Source organism: Hippopotamus amphibius, chromosome 13 (assembly GCF_030028045.1).
Source record: "Hippopotamus amphibius kiboko isolate mHipAmp2 chromosome 13, mHipAmp2.hap2, whole genome shotgun sequence".
Lineage (NCBI taxonomy): Eukaryota > Metazoa > Chordata > Mammalia > Artiodactyla > Hippopotamidae > Hippopotamus > Hippopotamus amphibius.
Window position 1 is genome coordinate 20,504,147 of NC_080198.1, and position 20,712 is coordinate 20,524,858.

General features: G+C 40.9%; 1 protein-coding gene across 3 annotated transcripts in view; it reads left to right on the forward strand.

Annotated features, from left to right (window-relative positions):
• The window catches only part of FRMD4B (FERM domain containing 4B), a 325,403-nt gene that overhangs the window by 201,368 nt on the left and 103,323 nt on the right, over positions 1-20,712 (forward strand). For all 3 annotated transcript variants that reach the window (XM_057705042.1, XM_057705041.1, XM_057705043.1), the window contains 3 exons: positions 1,178-1,243; positions 3,485-3,579; positions 10,693-10,785. In XM_057705042.1, the coding sequence (XP_057561025.1) occupies positions 1,178-1,243; positions 3,485-3,579; positions 10,693-10,785 (254 nt within the window). The remainder of the gene's footprint in view (positions 1-1,177; positions 1,244-3,484; positions 3,580-10,692; positions 10,786-20,712) is intronic.

Here is a 20,712-nt window from a genome sequence, read left to right on the forward strand (position 1 = left end):
CAAAATTTATTGTGACATTGCTTATGACAGCAAAAGGCTGGAAACAACTTAAGTGTTTCTCAGCAGGAAACTCATTAATTTATTATATGTCTGAACAATGATTTGGTACTACAGAACCTTATAAAGAATGAGGTTGGTCTACGTGTGTTGATATTAGAAAGATTTCCAAGAAATATTGAATTAAAAAAACAAGGGGGCAAAACAGTGAGTATAGTATAGCTCCACGTGAATTGAAAAAAAAACACACACATATGTAAATATCCATATACACAGACACCACAGTCTCACACATACACACACGCACGCACGCACACGCAGGCATAAATATTGAGTACCTGCTTCCTTTCAGAACAGTATGTCCAGTGTAATAATATTAAAGTAAAACATTTAACATGAGAATTTATTTTTAGCATGTACACGTGTATATCTGAGAATCCAAAAAAAGATGGTCTGTGAGGATTCTCCTCAAACTGACAGAGTGGCAATTTCTGCAGGTAGAATGGTTTGGAACATGAGTTAATCAAAGTGAATCTTTTGCTTTTAATGCATTGTTTAAATATTTTACAAGGAGTAATTTCCCAGTATTGCAGTTATACATGATAAAAAATTAAATATAATGAGAAATTTGTACATCAAGCTGTTCTTAACTGGGTAATTTTAACTATTTTTAACTGTTAATTAGGGTAGTGATATAAATACTACAAAGGGGGACCAAAGTTTCAAAAATGGAGACTTTACATTTTAACTTCAGTATCATTTGTTTTTCATCCTATAATTATGCATGCATTATGTTTATTAAAACACACCAATGAATAAAACCATCTTCATTTGGAAAATAAAATATTGATTGAAGCAAAAGTATAGTAGTTTCTTCTGGGAGGGAAACCTGCTTTTCACAGTATAATTTTGTGTGTGCTTAAAGGTATTATTTTTTCAACATATTGAGTGGTCTTTGCTTTTGATTCTTTGTTCTTTTAAATCTAAGAGCTAAAATAAATAAATAAATCCAAGAGCTGACGTCATATTGTAAATCTGTTTAGGACCAAACCTGTTGATTAACTCCACTGACAGCATGTTTAGGCTGAGCACATCACATGTAAAAGAAATGGTAAATCAAGTTGAAGGGTTTGCCTGCCAGCCCCAGCCTGATGCCACTCTTGCTGTCTTGTCCCCACAGATGACAGAAGGCAGGCACTGCCAGGTGCACCTCCTGGATGACAGGAGATTGGAGCTGCTGGTTCAGGTAGGTGATGCCGCACAGGGACAAGCCCATCCTGGTTCCCTCTGTGGGCCTCATGGCCTGGGTTCAGTCTGCTTGCTTATCTTTGCCTCAGAGCCAGTGACACAGGATTGTTTGTGGGAGATAGAGCTTCAAAGCCAAAACCTATCTGTATTTAAGAGTAACTATAGCCTGGTAACAGGACGCAGAGATACTTGGATGCCAATCGGAGCTTTGACACTCAGTGACTTGACTTCTCTAAATCACCTCTTGTTGGTAAATTGGAGACCATAATGCTTCCCTGAAAGGGTTTTGTGAGCTGTGACTCTGCATTCTGCCACTTTCCTGCTCCATGGCATGGTGCAAGTTAAATACCCAGTTTCAACAGCTGTGAACTTGGATTGAGATTGCCTAATCTTCCTCAAAAATTATGGTGGAAATCAAACTAGATGAATCCCAAGCTCCCAGTCCTTCCCTCCTCCACCCCTCTACCCCTTGGCAACCACAAGACCGTTCTCTACGTCTGTGTGTCTGCTTGGGAGCTTGGGATTAGCAGATACAAACTAGTAGATACAGGATGGATAAACAAAGTCCTACTGTATAGCACAGGGAACTATTGTGAATATCCTGTGATAAACCATAATGGAAAAGAATATGAAAAAAGAAAAGAATATATATATACACATATAACTGAGTCACTTTGCTGTACAGTAGAAATTAACACAACATTGTAAATCAACTATACTTCAAAAAAATTGTTAAAAATCAAACTAGAATATATATGTGAATGAAATCTCTATAAAACACATGGGACTATGTGAGTGATGATATCTTAAGTATTGATGCTTCTCTCTTTACTCACTCAACACTCTGGACCCAGAGTGTCTCTCTTTTTTTTTTTAACTTTCTGGCCTCACTGCGTGGCATGTGGGATCTTAGTTCCCCAAAAAGGGAAACCCACACCCGCTGCAGTGGAAGCACAGAATCTTAACTGCTGGACTGCCAGGGACGTCCCTGGACCCAGAGTCTTAAAAAATTGTGGAAGTGCCTGTTGACACCACACCTACAGCTGTGACTAGAATTCCCTCCCTTGACCACACCAAAATTCTTCTCCTTTCTGAGGCTTGTGCTAAGTCGACCATGTACAGGCTTCAATTAGAATGAAAATAGCACAGTCAACCATAGTTTCACCAGAGTAGACCTTTTGGTCTAAAGTTCTGTCTCTTTTCTTTTCTTTTCCTTTTTTTTTTTTAATCTTTCTTCTTTTTTTGTCATGACTGTTCTTTCTTTCCCAACAGCAAACATCCAACCCTCAAACTACCATAATGAGCCCTAAACTGCTTGGCTCAAAGTTCAAAAAAGTCCATCTAGAATGTCTCCCTGAAAATCCCCTTTTCCTTCCTCGTTCCCTGCAAATCCACCATCCACTCTCACCCTGGACCTTCTGGCCGATTCTAAACCATGCTTTTTCCCACCAGATCCAGTGCTTCCCAAGAGCTCATAGACTAGCTTCTTCTTCTAATGAGGTGCCCAGCAAGTACTGGTGGTGATGAGCTGCACAGTGGATGCAGTTACTCCATCCCTGGGGAGAAATGAAAAGCTTAGCCTTTGGATTCAGACAGAACTGGGTTCAAATCTGATCATTAACTAACTGGGACATCAAGCAAGGCCTTTGTTGGCTCATCTATAAAATGGAAAGAACCCCTACTTCATAGGCTCATTGTAAGGATTAAAATGAAATAATGAGTAGAAGGACTCCAGCACAATCAATGGTCACTATTATTATTGTGGTGGTGGTGGTGGTGGTGGTGGTGTTAGCTCTTCTCTCTGTGACCCCTCAGCCTTCGGTCTTGAGCCTCTTCAATTGGCTGTCACCAAGCCAAGTATTCCTACCATCTAAGCAGTGTTTAATATTCTCTGTCTTGATCACTAATACCATACTACATATGAAAGAGCATTTTTTCCTGAAACATTTCAATGCATTATTAGTAAACACGTTTTTACCTTAGAGGAAAAAATAAGGTGCTGGATGGAATTGCAAATACATGAAAATGATGATTTCAGTGTTGTCCTTATTCCCATTTCCTCCCCTTCCCAAACCCTTACAGAATGGTCTATAGTAGGTTAATCTAAGCAGCGAAAGGGCACAGGTATCTGAAAACAAACAAACCAAGGCTGCTTTAAATTGTTCGGGACAGAGGAAAGTGGTAGCAGTAAGAGAGAGAGGGGACCAAATTGTTGCTAATCAGATTTTTATCTCGACAGCCCAAGCTTTTATCAAGAGAGTTGCTGGACCTTGTGGCTTCGCATTTCAACCTGAAAGAAAAGGAGTACTTTGGAATCACCTTTACAGATGACACGTAAGTGCTTTCATAGTTTTGCCTTTTGCCTGGACTACCCATGTGCATCACTCACAACTGGCAAAGGGGGTGGGATGCTCCAAGAATTAGAATATGTCTTGCTTAGCTAAATATTGGGTTGACCAAAAAGTTGGCTCGGGTTTTTCCATAAGGCATTACAGAAAAACCTGAATCAACTTTTTGGCCACCCCAATACACGGTTTTTCTCTTAGCACTCCAGTAAAAGAAGAAGAAAGGAAATATTGATCATTCTGAGAACTCCGAATATTGTCCCAAGTGCTTTAGAAATTTGTCGCAGTGAGTTTGTTATTCTCGATGATAGTCTGTCTTCATATTTCTTTGAATGCAGTTGTGCTTGCTTATTTAGCTTATGTATCAGGGATGGAAATACTAGTGTCATCCACTCATATCTTGAAACTGAATTAATGTTTGGATTTAGTGGCAAGAAAGTTTAAAGGCAATTTTGTGGCCCAGCCAATAAATACGTATATGCTTTACTGCGGGATGAATTTTCTAACTTCCACCTAGGCCCATTTTATGTTACCCTCATTTTTTTTTCTTTACGTATATTTTTTAATGCTAACGTGGATATTGTATATATTTTTAACAATTGAAATCCTCTCTGAAATGAGACAGGTATATAACAATGAATTCACAAGAATTTAAAGCTCCATGTGAGCAAATGTTTCGTCTTACCTGCTGTTTTCTGCGTGTGTGTATGTGTGTGTGTGTGCTTTATGGAAGCCTGATTTGCCTACATTATATGCAGCTGGATATATCAAAAGACTTCTCCTTTATGGGATAATTTCCAAAGAGCTCTTCAAATATTAAAATTCAAGAAAATGTGTTCCAGACACAAAGTATATTGGCCAACCACCCAGCATTCTTCCCGTAACTCTCAACTTAAATGCTTTGCCGTTCTTCATGTTAACCAGGAAGAAAATTACCTAAGGGAGGGGTTAATTTGTTTTTAACACTTTATATCTACTGATTATTTCCTAGGCTACAAGCCTAGGACCTCCCGGAAATGCCAGTGGGCTCAGGACTTGGGCTAGGGGGAAGAAACAAAAAACAACAAACCAGACAGCTGAGTTGTCGAAAGACAGAGAAAAACCTGAAAGTTTTGATTTCAGACTCTGGATGTTTCCTGAGTGGAGTTCAACAAAGCAGGAAAAAAGTGCACTCGACATCACCCACCTCACCCTGAGTCACAAAATTATCTCTTCATTCAACAACAGTGTTAAGACCTTGTCTGCTCAGTCCTCTGCTGGATGAAATAGGAAACGCAGATGTCTGTTGAGCACAGGCTCTAGCTAGAAAGACAAAACCAGTTCATGTGAATCACTGATTAAACACACATACAGGTTGAATCTGAATGTGAATGAAATCATAGCAAACAGCGTAAGACTTAATATCAAAAATACACGATGACTAAGTTACATGGTAAAAACCATAAGTACACAAACACTACAATTTAGGGAGAGGTCAATAAAATAGAGGCTAAAATCATGGATATTAGAGTAATTTATCCATTCAACAGCTATCTCTTGAGTGCCACTAAATGCCAGGCCTTTTTCCACCTTCCAGGGATGCAGCTGTGAACAACACACACCAGGTTCTTGCACTCATGGAGCTTATGTTGCACTGGTGTGGTCCAGCAGAACAAGTAAATAAATAGATAAATGAGAAAATACCAGAAATGACAAGTGCTTTGAAGAACATGAAACAAGAGGCCATGATCAAGAAAAACTTTTGGGGGGCCGGGGCAGGGTGGCAGCAGTTTTAAACAGGGTGGACCAGGACAGCTACTAAAAGGTAATGTGTAGTAAAAAGCAAGAACCAGTTCTGCAAAAGTCAGGGAGGCGTTCCCGACTAAGGCTAGTGGAAAAACTCTCAGGTGAGAATAAGCTTGACTTCTGTTATTTTTATTTTTTATTTTTGAGAGAGAAAAAAAAAAAGCTAGTATGACTGGAATAGAGAAAGTAAGAAGAAAAGTGATACAAGATAAGGGTTGAGAGGCAGGCGGGGGTGGATATCATAGAAGCTTGGTACTATGTGATCTTAGACTTAATGTCTCTGACACTCAAGTTTTCTCATCTGTACAATGGGCATAATAATAGCACCAAAATAATAAGTACTATATAAGGTACATATGATAGGTCACAGTATTATACTATTAATCAAGTAAGGTATGCAGAGCCCAGGCATACAACAAAAGGGAACTATCATCCTTATTGTTCGTAGTCGTGGCAGGAAGATGTGCTCTGAAGGAGGACTTGGGTGGGAACCCACACACAGGAGGGTAACTGGGAGGGCAGTTAGACCTTAGGTAGAGGGGAAAGGAGATCGCATTCCCGGGAAGAGTCATTTTGTGGGTCAGTGCATGAATGTGGTCATGAACATGGTACATCTGCCAAGTGGCAAGGAAACCGGCCTGAGCATGGATTAAGACATAAGAAGGACAAGCTCACAGGTGAGCCCTGAGAGTCACGTAAATGGAGAAGGCAAGCTGAGGCCAATGAAGGATGTTCTACAGGGCAGTGACGTGATTAACGACTGTGGTCTTGCAAGTGTCCCAGGCTGCAAGGTTCATGGTGGGCTGGAAGAGAGTCCTGGCCACATGGCAGGCTTTTGGGAAGGCTCCAAGCTCAGGTGAGCATAGCCAGAGGTGCCATAAATCAGGCGTTCAGCCTGTAGGACGTTCTCTTCAGAAAAAAGGAATATGTAATATGAACGACTTCCTTTCCTGACTTGGGCCACCTTCCCCCTCTTGTGCCTTGGGATGATTTCTGTCTAAATATCTGTTGGAAGAAGAATGCCTCACTTAAGTGCCTCCTCTTGCTATCTCCTTTGGCGACAGTGGTCAATGGTTATAGTCTTTCCAAGAAGCCTGGCTCCAGAGTGTCCTTCGTGCACTCCCCTGCAAGTGACAGCAGAGTCTGTTTTTGAATTATGATCGGTTTGGAAGGTGTCTTCTGGCTCTAGCTGTGTTTATTTTTAGAAGAAGTATGAGCTGGGCTTTCGGAGGGGGAGTGGGAATTGGCCATGTGCACCTTTCTGGGGAACAGGTCTGGAAAATTGCTTCTGTCGAAGGGTGTCTCCTTGGAATGTCTTGGTCACAGGCCTAGTTCTTTTTCTTTGTCTGCTAAATATTTTTGGAAAGTATTTCCTTTCAGCACTCCCCTTCCCCCGCCCCCATAAAACCACTGAGTCGGATCCCTCCCGGGATGCTGTCTGAACTGCATTTTCCAGCCTAGATGCCACATCAGCTCTTTGCCTTTGGTGAACTTCTCCAAATAGAATAAGGCAAAGCTGAGGGGACATTTTGTCAATGAAACTAGCCACTGTCTGTATCCTACTCCAGCGGCCAAGCAGAAACATAGGAAAAATGGAGTTGTGCAGTTACATAACAAAAGTAGTGATGGTGACCAACGAAAACAAATTTGTGGTCCTATTTGAGGGAGCGGGTGGAGTTGCTGAGTTCACGCCGGTTAATACCTTCTGCTGTTTTGTGTGCAGGGCGCGTCTCTCACCCCTAGAGGGCAGTCATGACCCTCCTAAGGCAACACTGGTACCGCCTCCCCCGCCCCCATAATGGTTCCCATCCCCTTGAACCACTTAACTTTTTTTTTCCTTCTCTTGTTTTGAAAGGATTGCTGGACGAACTTTGTTTATTAATAAATAACAAATAGGTTTCACAACACAATTGTGATTTTTGATCACCGTTCCATCCAGTGGGCCTGAGATGATGGGCCTTTGACTGATACAATTCTAGCCAAAAAGAACACTTGCTTCAAAGTGGGCTAGCACAGCTGATAGAAGTGAACGTGTAGCACCTCAATACATAAGGCAAATGCTAACAACTATGAAAGAGGAAATGCAAGGCAAAAATAGAGACACAGGTGTAGAGAACAAACACATGGACACCAAGTGGGGAAAGTGGGGAGGGTTGGGGGGGAATGAATTGGGAGATTGGGATACCAAATTGTACACTCTAAACATATGCTGTTTATTGTCTGTTAACTGTATCTCAATAAAAGTTCTTAAAAAAAAAAAAAAGTGAATGTGTAGATTCAGCTGTCCTTTTGAGGTACTGATTAGATCTGTCCCATTTGCTAATGGAAAAACTTGAGAAAAGCAGATTATAAGGAATAAGTGCTTTTTTATCTCATTTTAGTCTCAAAGACTAGAAAACAGCATATTAACCTGAATTACACCTCAATGATAGAGTTAAGAGTAGTTTTCACTCTTTTGTTCTTCTAACTTTATCTTGTTGGTGAAATTAGGGATAGATTTTTTTTTAACTCTAAATTCTAATTTTTCTTTTCTAAAACGTTATTTTTGATTTACTTTTACATGAATACCTTCTTATAAAAACACTTAATATCATAGTTGAGCTGCTGTCTTTTGATTATAGCAATTTGCTGTGTATCTGTCCAGAAGTGTATCCAAGAATTCTAAGAATTTTCATCAATATATAATAGTATTTGAGTGTCTTCTGTGGTTAATATAATTGATTTATGCTCTACATGTTATTATACAATTTGCTTCATTCTTGGACATCATTTCACACAAATTCATGTAAATATAAATGAATTTTTAAATAATGCCGCATCTTCCTATGTAAAAGTAAAAAAAGACAATTCAAAATTAGTAAAATTTTCTGTAAGAAAATTTTTGAGACATGATACTATACGATATGTATTTCAGACACATTTGAACGTCTCTGAAATTGGGGTATGTCTTCAAATCAATACCATCCTGAACTTGATGAAATATAATATGAGAATCTTAACTTCCAGTCGCCTATCCTTATATATTTTTTACCCGGAAGTAATTCTATGAACCTTCCCTTGTGTCATTTATATCAGCTTATTTATCTTCATAATATTCCTCTAAGGAAAGCTAGAGACAGTACTCAGAAGCCTCATCTAATAATTACAGAAATAAAGACATACTTTTTTCCTGTGTTAAAACTAGTAAGCAAAAAAAACCCCAAAAACCAAAAAACTAGTAAATGACAAAAATCAAGCCCAAAGTTATTATAAAAGCTGATTCAACCCTCTGATCTCATTTTCTCCTGTATCCAAAGTCCGGGATTCAAATCCCAGCTCTGCCACTTTTCTTTGCAGACCTATTGTAAAATATAGTATTAATATATAGTTGGCACTAAGTAGTTGCTTAGTAAAGATTAGCTGCTATTATCATTATTATTACTATTACCCATGTTTCCTAGCTACTTATAATAAATACAGATTAGAGTTTTCTAATTTTTTTTAAATTATTTACTCGAAGACCAAAATAGGTTGGAAAATGTCTTCTGAACCATGATAGGTTTTGTTATAATTTGACACCCCACTGCTATCTGCATGTTCTTAAGTTTTGTGTAAGCAAGCGAATGGAGTCTCTGCCCTCTGGGAATGTACAATCTAAAATAGATCAACTAGGGGGACAATCTTGGAAAAGTCACATAAACAGTCCCCAGCCACAGTATCTCAATTCATCCATCCCTCAGGTCATAATTTCAGGAGAATGTTTATACCCATGAATTTAGTGAAGCCCTTGAATGAATCAACAAATACATGCTTAAATATTAGGAAGTCCATAATATATATATATACACACAAACAGCCCCCAGAGAATATTTGACGCCATATTTTTATTTTTTCAATTAATTTTTATTGGAGTATAGTTGATTTACAATCTTGTTTTAGTTTCTGCTGTACAACAAAGTGAGTCAGTTATACATACACATATGTCCACGCTCTTTTAGATTCTATTCCTATATAGGTTATTACAGAGTATTGAATAGAGTTCCTTGTGCTATTCAGTAGGTTCTTATTACTTATTTATTCTACGAGGGTGAGTCAAAAAATTATATGCATTCTGGGGGCTTCCTAGGTGGCGCAGTGGTTGAGAATCCGCCTGCCAATGCAGGGGACACGGGTTCGATCTCTGCTCCAGGAAGATCCCACATGCCACAGAGCAACTAAACTCGCACGCCACAACTATTGAGCCTGCGCTTTAGGGCCCATGAGCCACAACTATTGAGCCCATGTGCTGCAGCTACTGAAGCCCACATGCCTAGAGCCCGAGCTCTGCAACAAGAGAAGCCACAGCAACGAGGAGCCTGCGCACCGCAATGAAGAGTAGCCCCCACTCACCGAAACTAAAAAGAAAGCCCGTGCACAGCAAAAAAAAAAGATGCAACACAGACAATAAAATAATAAATTAATAAATTTATAAAAAAAAATTATATGCACTCTGGCCGTATAATTTACAGAAGTTTTAATGTAACTGGAGTGTAGATAATTTTTGACTCACCTTCGTATATACGGAGAATAAATAACTAATGTGTGTGTCAACTCCATATTTTTATAAAAACTGTAGTATTGTTATCTGTGTCTGTCTGTTTTCATGAAAACAAAAGGTTTTCCCTTCTTGACTATCTAAGGTATTTCAGATTTTATATTTAATAAGAATTTAAAGATTAATATGTTTAATGTCACCTAGTTTTTTACCTCCAAGGGCAACCAGTGTTTTCAGTTTCTTGTTCATTTCATGATGTATCCTCTCTGAGATACTTTTATGCATATAAATGCACATATATCTAGCTATTCTTTTTTTAATTAAAAAAATGGCAATACATTACACTCACTGTTATGCATCTTGCTTTTTCATTTAACACCATATTTTGAAAATTGTTCAAATAAGTTTATAAGGATACTCGCGATCTTTTGTATGGCTGCATAGTATTTCATTGCTGTTTAATTTCGGTTTTTTAAACAATACCCTGTTGGATGTTTAGGTTGTTGCGAGCCTTTTTGCTGCTACAAACAATGTTACAGTGAGTGGCTTTATACATAGGCCATTTTCCACATGTGCAAGATTTATCCTGATTAACTCCCAGAAATGAAAATGCTGATTCAGAGGCAGGTGCTTTTATAATTTTGATAGAAATTGCTAAATTGGCCTCATTACTGGTTGTGACAGGTTATACCCCTACCATCAACGTGTGAGAGTAGCTTTTACCCACAGCTCTGCCAACACAGTGTTTATTGAACCTTTCTATAGCTTTCTGTTTTATCCTTTTCCTTTGTTTTATTCTTACAGAGGTCAGCAGAACTGGCTACAGTTAGACCACCGAGTTCTTGACCATGATTTGCCCAAGAAACCAGGCCCAACCATTCTGTATTTTTCTGTGAGGTATGTAACCAGAGACACATCTACCATCACCACCTGCTCTTTTTTTTTTTTTTTTTTAATTCCTGTTGATCAGAGACAGAATTTTAAAAAAGAAAGGACCTATCAAAAAAATTATTATGTGAAAGAGATCCTCTGCTGTCTTAGTCTGGGGAACAAGTTACCATAGATACTGTGTAGAACTGTTTCCTTTGAAGATGAAGGATAGAATCACCTTCTTTTAGTTCTCAAATCCATTTAAAGCTGAAAAACATAAGTAATATATTTTAACACAGAAGCCTATTTCTGACTCAACATACTTTTAGATTTTTATAATTTGATATATGGCAAACACTTACTATTACATTTTATGTAGGAACGTTTTCTATAGACTATGGAAATAATTGAATTTTATACAATTTCACACCTTAATTGGAATAGACAATAAAATGCAAACAAATGCTCATGAAAAGAATTATCTTAACGTGCAGAAATCTGAATTCTGCTTTCCTGATGAGAGACTGCTGGGAAGGAATCCTTGATTTCTTCTCTGAGCTCTGCTTGGGTAAGTCACCTAACTATACATATGGGCCTCAGCTGTTTCCTCCTGAAATGGATATATTCAACTAAATCGGTGATTTCTTAAAGCCAGCTGGTGATGGAAATATTTTCTCCCATTAATTATTCACACTCAGCTAATAAAATGTTATAAAGAGTAAGGCCCGTGTTCCTGTACCTAGCTTAAGAAACAAAACGCTACCAGTTTTGCTGAAAGCCCCTTCCTGTGTACTAGCCCCCTCTCCCCACTATCCTGAATTTGATATATTTTCATGATAAATTTTGTTTCCCTGGTCTGAAGCCAAGTACGATAAAATAAGCTAAGGTAGGAGATCTTCCATAAATCTAAATATGTTTTCATAAAGCTAGATCAATCTAAAGAATGCACCTATATTTTGAGCTTGTCTTTTTTTTTTGTTTGTTGGACTGTACTTGTTTTATAACATGATAGTGGAGGCTTCTTGTCTTTCTTTGAGGGGTGGGGGGAGGTCATGCTATGATTACCTGACAACGTCATGTCAGTTTCCACAAACTGGTGGGTTGTTTTTTTTTAACTTTCTTATCCTCCATGCAATCCAAGACTGTGATCATGACGTCCTGATTGTCCTACCTTTTTTTGTCTCTTTTTAAATATGAATTGATGGTGATTGTGGATGGAGGCTGCTCCTTATTCAGTAAATAAAGTGTCAACAGCCCTCAGTTTGCTTTTTGCTCTGAAATCTGGCTTAGCATTTTTTTCTTACCACCAGAAGTCACATTTTTAAAACCCAGGAAGGAGGTAGCATAATGGTGATTTATCCAGGAGCATAGCTGGTATGGAAAAGTGCACAGAAATCCTAAAGAAAAACATAGGAGTTTCCTGGAAAGAGTGTGATATGAGTGCTTGTGTCCATGGAAATGGAGAAAAAGAAACAGACCAGCGGCAATAGGAAAAAATGTATATTAGTAACCAAGCAGGGGTCAGAGAATAGAGGGACTTTCATCTCGTATTACGTAAGGAAAACAGCTCAACGTAAATCAATATCTTTTTTCACAAAGAATTATATTATCACTGTAAACATTTCAAACTTTATGAAAGTATAGAGTGAAAAGGAAGAATTATTCTCCACCAGGCCTCTCCCTCCCCCTATCCCCAATTCACTGTCCTTCTTAGAGAAAAATAAGGCTGATAAGTTGTTCGGTGACTTTTTTTTTTTTAACCTGGCGATCTTTCCTTGGGTATATAAAAATCTACTTTATTTCTTTGCACTTCTATAATTTAGCTATCCAGACTCCTATTAAGTGTTTAGGCTGTTTCCAGTGATTTTATTAAGATATAGGTTGTGGGGGAATGAGTTGGGAGATTGGGATTGCCATATATACATTACTAATAAGAAAAAAATACCATTTGTCCACTCTAAATATATGCAGTTTATTGTATGTTAACTGTATCTCAATAAAAGTTCTTAAAAAAAAAAAAAGATGTAGGTTGCAGTTAACATCCTTACACTTGCATCTTTGTGCACATAGTGTGGTGTTTCTGTAGCCTAACTACTCCTTGAAAGCATTATGTCTTTGGAGAATTTAACAAGTACCGTTTACTTAGTCACTGGATTTGTATAATAGTTCTTTGACTGCTACTATCCGGTCTATTTTTGTTCTCAAAATGCCAGGGGAGAAAACTGTGTCTTCCCTTCTGTACAGTCATTCACAGGTAGCCTTGTCTTTCCGAAGCAGCTTCCTGGGATTCCAGCGTCACCTGCTGCCTGTCTGTGAGTTTCAGCACTTATCTCACGAGTGTCCCATAATCACTTAGCTTTACTTTCCCTTAACTACTTGCGTGTTTAAAAGCCCTTATCAAGTTTTTAATTATTCACTTAATTCTTCCTCCCAGCAGTACAGTGAGATCATAATAGTCTTTATTATTATTCCAATTAAGGATTTGATGTTACTCCAATTTAATTAAGGAAATGATAGAGCAAAACACACACCAAGGAATTAAGTGAACTGACCAAGGTCAGCGAGCGGAATGCAGTTCTTCGGAAGTCTCAAATGGGATTGCAGCCACCCCAGTGAAGTCAGTGGTCTCTCAAGGAGCCTCTAGCCTCCTCTTTTGAGAAAATAGGACTGCTGGTGATACTTACATCCTAATAGACATCACTACCAACTGCCCCCCCCCCCGCCCCGGTTGCCTGGAGTGACAACACTTTGAGTCACTGAAGAACAGACCCAAAGATAGCATTTGATTGTATTTGGACATGTGGTCACCATAGAAGTCTCTAGAAATACACATGGTCTCTGATATCGGGGTCATTGCCTTTCCCATCAGCACACACGCCCTGGAACTCAGAGTCATTGCCTCATGGACACCGAGGTGTGCACTTGCTGAGTAGTTAGAGCACAAGGAGAAAGGATTCCCCATGCAAGTAATGCGTTATGTGGACCTGCATCACTGTTGTTTTCAGTGCTAACAATTAAAAATATCCAAGTGTAGGGGAATTCTTTGATGGTTTAGTGGTTAGGACTCGGTGCTTTCACTGCCCGGGCCCGGGTTTAATCCCTAGTCAGGAACTGAGATCTCACAAGCCATGAGGCACAGCCAAAATAAATAAATAAATAAAAACAAAAATATCCAGGAACTTCCCTGGTGGCCCAGTGATTAAGACTCTTTGCTTCCACTGCAGGGTGCACGGGTTTGATCCCTGGTCAGGGAACTAAGATCCTGTATGCTGTGGCATGGCCAAAAAAGTTTAAAAAAAAAAAAAGCAGCAGCGGAGTTTGTGGTAACTATTGTGGAGAGAAAAAGGAGAACATACAGATTAACCAGGAAAAAAGGTCTAAGTGGAAGGTGTGGAGACTGGAATTGACCACTAAGGAAAGCAATGGAATCAGCTTTCCTAGAAACTGCTGAAAAACACAAGAAACGATCATTTGTAAAAGTTAAAAAATAAAGAAATAAAAATAAAAATATCCAAATGCCAGCAACAAAGATAGGTTCAGTAAGTGAGGTCATTTTTACAGTGAACAATTGATCATTGTAATAGAAGATGTAAAATAAAAAAGTACGTTGCATTTCAGAGCTTCCCCAGAGGGAGAAGGGATGCATATCTGAATCAGTGTAGGAAGTTTTTCAAACAGTCGCCCCTCCAACCCCCAAAACCTCCACATTCCCGGCCCAGATTCTGATACCGTGTGCTGGAGATGGTGAATGTGATCTTGGGCAAGTTCATTGTGAATTGAAAAGAGATCAGGGGGTACAAAATAACTTTGCAGAGTACTATGCAAATATAAGAAAATATAACTTCTTTTTAATTGTAACATTTATGAAAAAGAAACATACCCTACCTGTTTTGCTCTCAAGAGATTTCCTCTCTACTGAAATGTGGTATTAACCCTGTGGTAGGCACTGGGTTAAATATTTGACCTGTATCTTCTCATTGATTCCTGAACTAAACACTGGATTCCTGTAGATTTGCAGGGAAGACTTTCTCCTGGTTAACATCCCCCAGGATGCAGGGAGCAGCTCAGAAACACATGCCGCTTCTACATGGAAGGAAGAAAACATTTAAGGTGAAGGCACTTAGTTCTCCTTTTATGAACTTCAGGATTAAACTTTTGTCTTTGCTTCAGCTATAAAATCTCAATGATATGTGCTGACTATGTGTGTGACATGTGTGTATAGACAACCCATAATTTATTTATGCACCACAATTCATTTAACCATCCTGTTTCCCTGTGAGTGCAAACACCCCCAGGCTTCTGGGGGACTCCTCCAGGCCCGGGGTTGTTATCTGCTGCTGTAAATTATCTTTCACAAACACATGGGCCTCTTTGGTAATGCAGCCCAGATGTAAGCATTTGAAAAGCTTGATAGTGAGCAAGCAGGCATTTAAATCAGAGAGCAGGAGGACTGGGCGTGACCTCATTGGAAAAGCTCCCATCCCCTCAGGGGAGGGCAACCGGAGGTGGCTCTGGCTGGTACCACCCAGCTCCACACAAAGCCAGGATCTTGGGTCTTTTACTCCTCTTATTCATCAGACTATGTCTATTTTTTTTTTTTAATAGGCTTCCTCGGGTCTTCGTTGCTGCACACAGGCTTTGTCTAGTTGCGGCAAGTAGGGGCTACTCTTTGCTGTGGTGCGCGGGCTTCTCAGTGCAGTGGCTTTTCTTGTTGTGGAGCACGGGCTCTAGGCTTGTGGGCTTCCATAGCTGCAGCACGTGGGCTCAGTAGTTGTGGCGCACGGGCTTAGTTGCTCAGCGGCATGTGGGATCTTCCCGGCCCAGGGATTGAACCCGTGTCCCCTGCATTGGCAGGTGGATTCCTAACCACTGTGCCACTAGGGAAGTCCCTCATTGGACTGTCTCTTGCTTTTTTTTTTTCCCCCTCTCTTTCTGGGCTTCCCTCTCCTCTTCCCCTCTTTTCCTCCTCCTCTTTCCAAATTACCTTTTCTATGCACTAGGACTGTAAGTGGCCACTGCGAGGTACCCCTAAGTATTGTCTGTCTGTGACATTTGGGGCTGAGAAGTCCCCTCGTGTGGAGAGTTCTAGTAGGAGATGTGGGGAAAGACTGCTACCTTTCTGTCAAAGTTGCAAATACAGCCTTTGAAAGACTTTTTTCAGTCTTTAAAGCACCCCTTCACCTGTTTCTGGAACATTTGGCCTATAAGAAAGAGTTTAACTCAAGGAAGCATCATGACTACAACTCCTGGGTCCACATCATCCCACCTGATTTTTTTAAGAAAGAGAAATATATGAAATACAGCACAATGGGTAAAGATTCTGGTGAAGAAAGATTTATTGATATAGGAAGATGTTCCCAATATATTCTAGGGGAAAGAAGCAGAGCACAGGATTGCACTTGAGTAAAAGATATGAGTAGGGAAAAAGTTTAAAATGTTAACAGTAATTAATCTCTGAGTAGAATGACTGGGGGAATTTTTACTTGTCTGTATATTTTTTTCCTACGATGAACGTAGTAAGCAGTTTTTTAAAATGCAAGCATGAAAAGTGATAAAAGGAAGAAAGGGTAAAATGTTTGTGACTGGGTAGCCATGAGTTATTTTAGAGCTATCAAAGAGTAGATAATTTACAATAAGGAGAGGACAGGAAAGTTCATCTCTTCCCAGAGGAATGTGATTAAAAAGCACAGAGGAATAACTGATTCCTCCTGCTTTGGGCCCAGCAGAGGTATTTGAGACAGATGTGTGAGTCAGCCAGAGCTCCTTCCCTCCACCACACTTCCATCTGAACAGTATCCCAGAACCTGGAGAAAGTGTCTGTTGCCTTAATATTGACCGTGACCTCCTGGCCTAACCCATTCTTGAACTTCCAGATAAGCCGCCTTTGTCTTTGAGGAGCCATCATCCTGATTCATATGGGAGTTCCAGAAAGACACAGAATCCTTCAAAACTCAATCCTGATTCCAGTTTCTTACAGGATTATATTTCTGTGTGTTCCCGGATCACCTATCAGACAGCGTTTGTGGGAATCTGCTCAGTCTTCTCTGTAATCTCTCTTTAGGATGACAGCAAAGGGGCAGAAGGAAAGCCTTAGTATCATGAAGAGTGAAAAGGCTGTAGGGTACAGAAGTTCAAAGCTTGGCCGTTAATGCAGGGTTTCTCAGCAGCAGCGCTATTGACATTTGGGGCCAGGTAATTCTTTTTTTGGCCTCACCATGGGGCATGCGGGATCTTAGTTCCCTGACCAGGGATTGAACCTGTGCCCCCTGCAGTGGAGGCGTGGGGTCCTAACCACTGGACTGCCAGGCAGTTCCGGGGCCAGGGAATTCTTCATTGTAGGGAGCCATGCGGTTCTATAGGATGTCTGCAGCATCCCTGGCCTCCTCGCATAAGATGCCAGTAACACTCTCCAAGTCAGGACAATAAAAAAGATGTCTTCCACATGGCCACATGCACCTCACTCCATCCCTTAAGAACCAGTGCGTTAGCACTGCTCTTGGGTTCTAACCCTAATTCTTCCGTGTGTTACCTGTGTGGCCTTTGGCACCCTCTGTGGGCTTGTTTCCTCACCTAGAAAATGGAATAGGAGCTGGTGGTGATACAGGGGGTTGTTGGAGGATAATGCATGTTAACATGTAACAAAGATCCTCAATAAATGTTAACTTTTTATGATACAAATAACAGAGTCTGCCTCGATCACCGTTACAGTGGGTAAAAAATTCCATAATGTGATATACAGTCATTGAACATGGAAGTTTGGAGACTGTCTGGCTTGGGTCTGACCCACTCACTTTCGTACTGGGCGGAAGATTTTGTTTGTCTCCATCATTCACTAGTCCTAGCCATCACCTCCCTAAAAACTTAACCTCTCCTGGCTCTTCCTGTCTCCTTCTCAGAGCATCTGTCCCTACTTTGCTGATGGTGGACGGGAATGGGGAACCTAACACTTCACATTGCCTGGGGCAGAAGACTCTCTCCCCTTTCGGCCAGGTCACAGCAAGGCCCTTACCCTCCTGAGCCTCCAGCCGTTCCCTGGAGAACTCAGCAAGAGTCACACTGTGGGAAAGGAGTGACAGGGCAGGTTTCTACAGGCACACCTGGAGGGCCCCCTCCGGTTCTCCTAGGGTTGCCTGGAAATCCGGAAGTGAGGCAGAGTCTTCCTGGCCGGGGAGCACATTGTAGAAGCAAATAATGCCTCCCTTAGGGAGTTCTCCAAGAGTGCACCCCTCCCAGAGATGAACGGGCACATACAGGACTCTCAGAACTTCTCTATCATCGTTTGGAGAAAATGAAATACACTTAAATTACACCGCTGTCTTCAGCGTGCATTATAAAGCAGGACTGTGAGGTTGCAGGGTCATTACAAGCAATAAATACAGATCTCCCTGCTGGGAATGTGAATTAGGACCTGATAGAAATCTGCTTAGGCAGGTGGCTGCAGTGAGTGCTTACAATTACCCACAGTAACTGAACGAAACCTGGAACGAGGCGTTTGAATGCAGCGCTCACTTGGCAGTCACGAAGTCAGCACTGTTCAGAGTGTGAAATAATTGAGTCGTTCTTGTCCAATTCGCCGTCTTTGACTCTATCGCTCAGACGTAGCAAAGGTTCTGGAAAATGAAGAAAATACGCTCAGTTGAGGAGAAAAAGTCCTGAGTGGTCAGAAGACTATTCATTTCAGGGTGGTTTCCCATTCTCTGTCAGAATGGACACCTTTCTAGCATGTTGTTTCCTTGAGAGAAAGAGCTTAGGAAAGTACCTGGAATTTCCATTCTTGTTGTTACCGTTGAAGTTTTAAGAGGTTCACAACTAAGTCTGCAGCTTTTAATACAGTCCCCCTGGGAAGCGGTTAATAATAACATAGTAATAATCACCACCACTCATTGACCGCTGAAATACGTGACACCCACCAAGCTGAGCACGTTGAAAATATCTGTCATTTCTCTGGTGTGGGCGGCAGGTGAGAAAAGGGAGGCATTGAAAGGCTGAGAAGCTGGCTCAAGGCCCAGCATGGATCAGTGTTGGGGCTGGGCTTCACCTTAACATCTCCTCAACTCTGTGGTGGTGGGGTTTTTTTCCAATGTTTTTCCTTTTTTTTTTCTTCCTTTTTTTTTTTTTTTTTTTGATGGGATTAAGCCTGGGCCATGGCAGTGAAAGCGCCAACCAAGTCCTACCCATTGGACAACCAGGGAATTCCCTGTGGTGTTGACTTTTGACCAGGATGGATAAATGCCACAGGAGGAAAATACAGGCCACCAACATGGCAGTGACCTCTAAAGGACAGCCCATCCCAAACCACCAGAGTCTTCTGCTGTTCGACACGTGGATTGCCATGTGACTGACAGGGCTGCCCCTCCTCCAGGCCAACTTTGTCACGTTGTTGAGGTTGATGTTCTGTTGTCACTGATGAGCAGTTAGGTGGACACCTGTCCGTCAAGAAGAGGGCGGGGGAAGATGCTAATGGTAGGAACACGAAAAGTAGAGACAAAACCTCTTCTCAAGAAGGCAAATTGTCAAGAAGTTACATTTGTTAAACTGTATGAGGTCTGTCTCCAAAACATGTGCCTAGCCCAAAAGCCTGGGTTTATTTGGAGCCTGAAAATTGAGCCGTGGGCTTTGACTTCACAAAATCTTAGTGAAATCACTCACGGTAAGCATGCAGAAAGGAAACAATATCCTTTTGCCAAAAAAGGGCTGAAACAGAAGGTCTTTATTTTATGAGTCTGGGATAGTCCGTTTCATTTCATTAAGAAGCCCTAGATTTTGTTTTCAGTCCACGGTAGGTGTTGATAGGTATGCCTGGGGAGCCATTCTCCTGGAGGACCGTACGTACTTTTCATACCCTCTGTAAATATAAAGTCATTACAGTGGCTCCCTTGAGGGAGAGATGGGATCATGGATTCAGAGAGCGGGTAATCGGACGCCTAGGCAGAAAGGTAGAAGGCAACAGGGCGAGCCGCCAGGAAGTAGTGGGAAACAAGATAGGGACCTGTTTACTGGAACTAGGATATAGGCAGGGACCTGGGCTTCAGAAACAAGAGGAACCCAATTACTAGAACAAAGGTATCTGCGCAGAATTGGACAAGCCACAAGTTGATTTGATGCCATCCAACTCCCCTACATATGGTTTCTTAAATTCTTGAGCACTAGCAAGAGGATTTGTGTGGCTAATATGCTCTCTCCCTGGAATGCCCTTCCTACCTTCGTTACCTGGTGAACTCATGCATTCTTTAAGACTCAGCTCAATTGTCCAAGGGGACACCGTGTCCTGTGACACTTAGTCCTCTGGATTTCACTTTGGCAGCCTTCTCCCTCATGATTCATAAGCTGACTTAATTGCATTCCTCCCTAGGGCCCCATGGCATTGTATACATGTTACATTTCATTGTGATTGTTGTTGTAGCAAAGCATCCTATCATATTGGTTTGGAATATGAACTTTGAAGTCTGAAAGGCCTTAGTTTGAGTCATGGCTCCACCACTTTCTACCTGTATGGCTTGGGGAAGTTGGCTTTACATGTCTCTATCTCAGTTTTCTCATCTGTAAGATAGGTTCATACCTTGCTACCTCTGGCACCTGGTTGTACTGAAGTTTAATGAAACGATGCACATAGAGCCCTTTGTATCGTCCCTAGCATGTGGGAAGCCCTCTAGTAATTTGGATCCTTTGGTTGCCAGCAGCAGAAACCAATTGTGGCCAACAGAATTGAAGGAAAACTGGACTAACAAGGCCTCAGAAAAGATAGGAATCCAGGCTCTGCAGGGATCTAGGGAGCAGAAAGCAATAGACAATTTCATCAGGGTACCACTGGCAGAACAATAGGCTCCAACCATTTTGATCCATAGGGCATTCTAATCCTATTCCTATTCCAGGTAAAAGAATCTGACTGGTCTAGCTTGGGTCACATGCTCATACCCTGGAGAAGGAGTTCTGGCCAGATAAAAGGAATGTGCT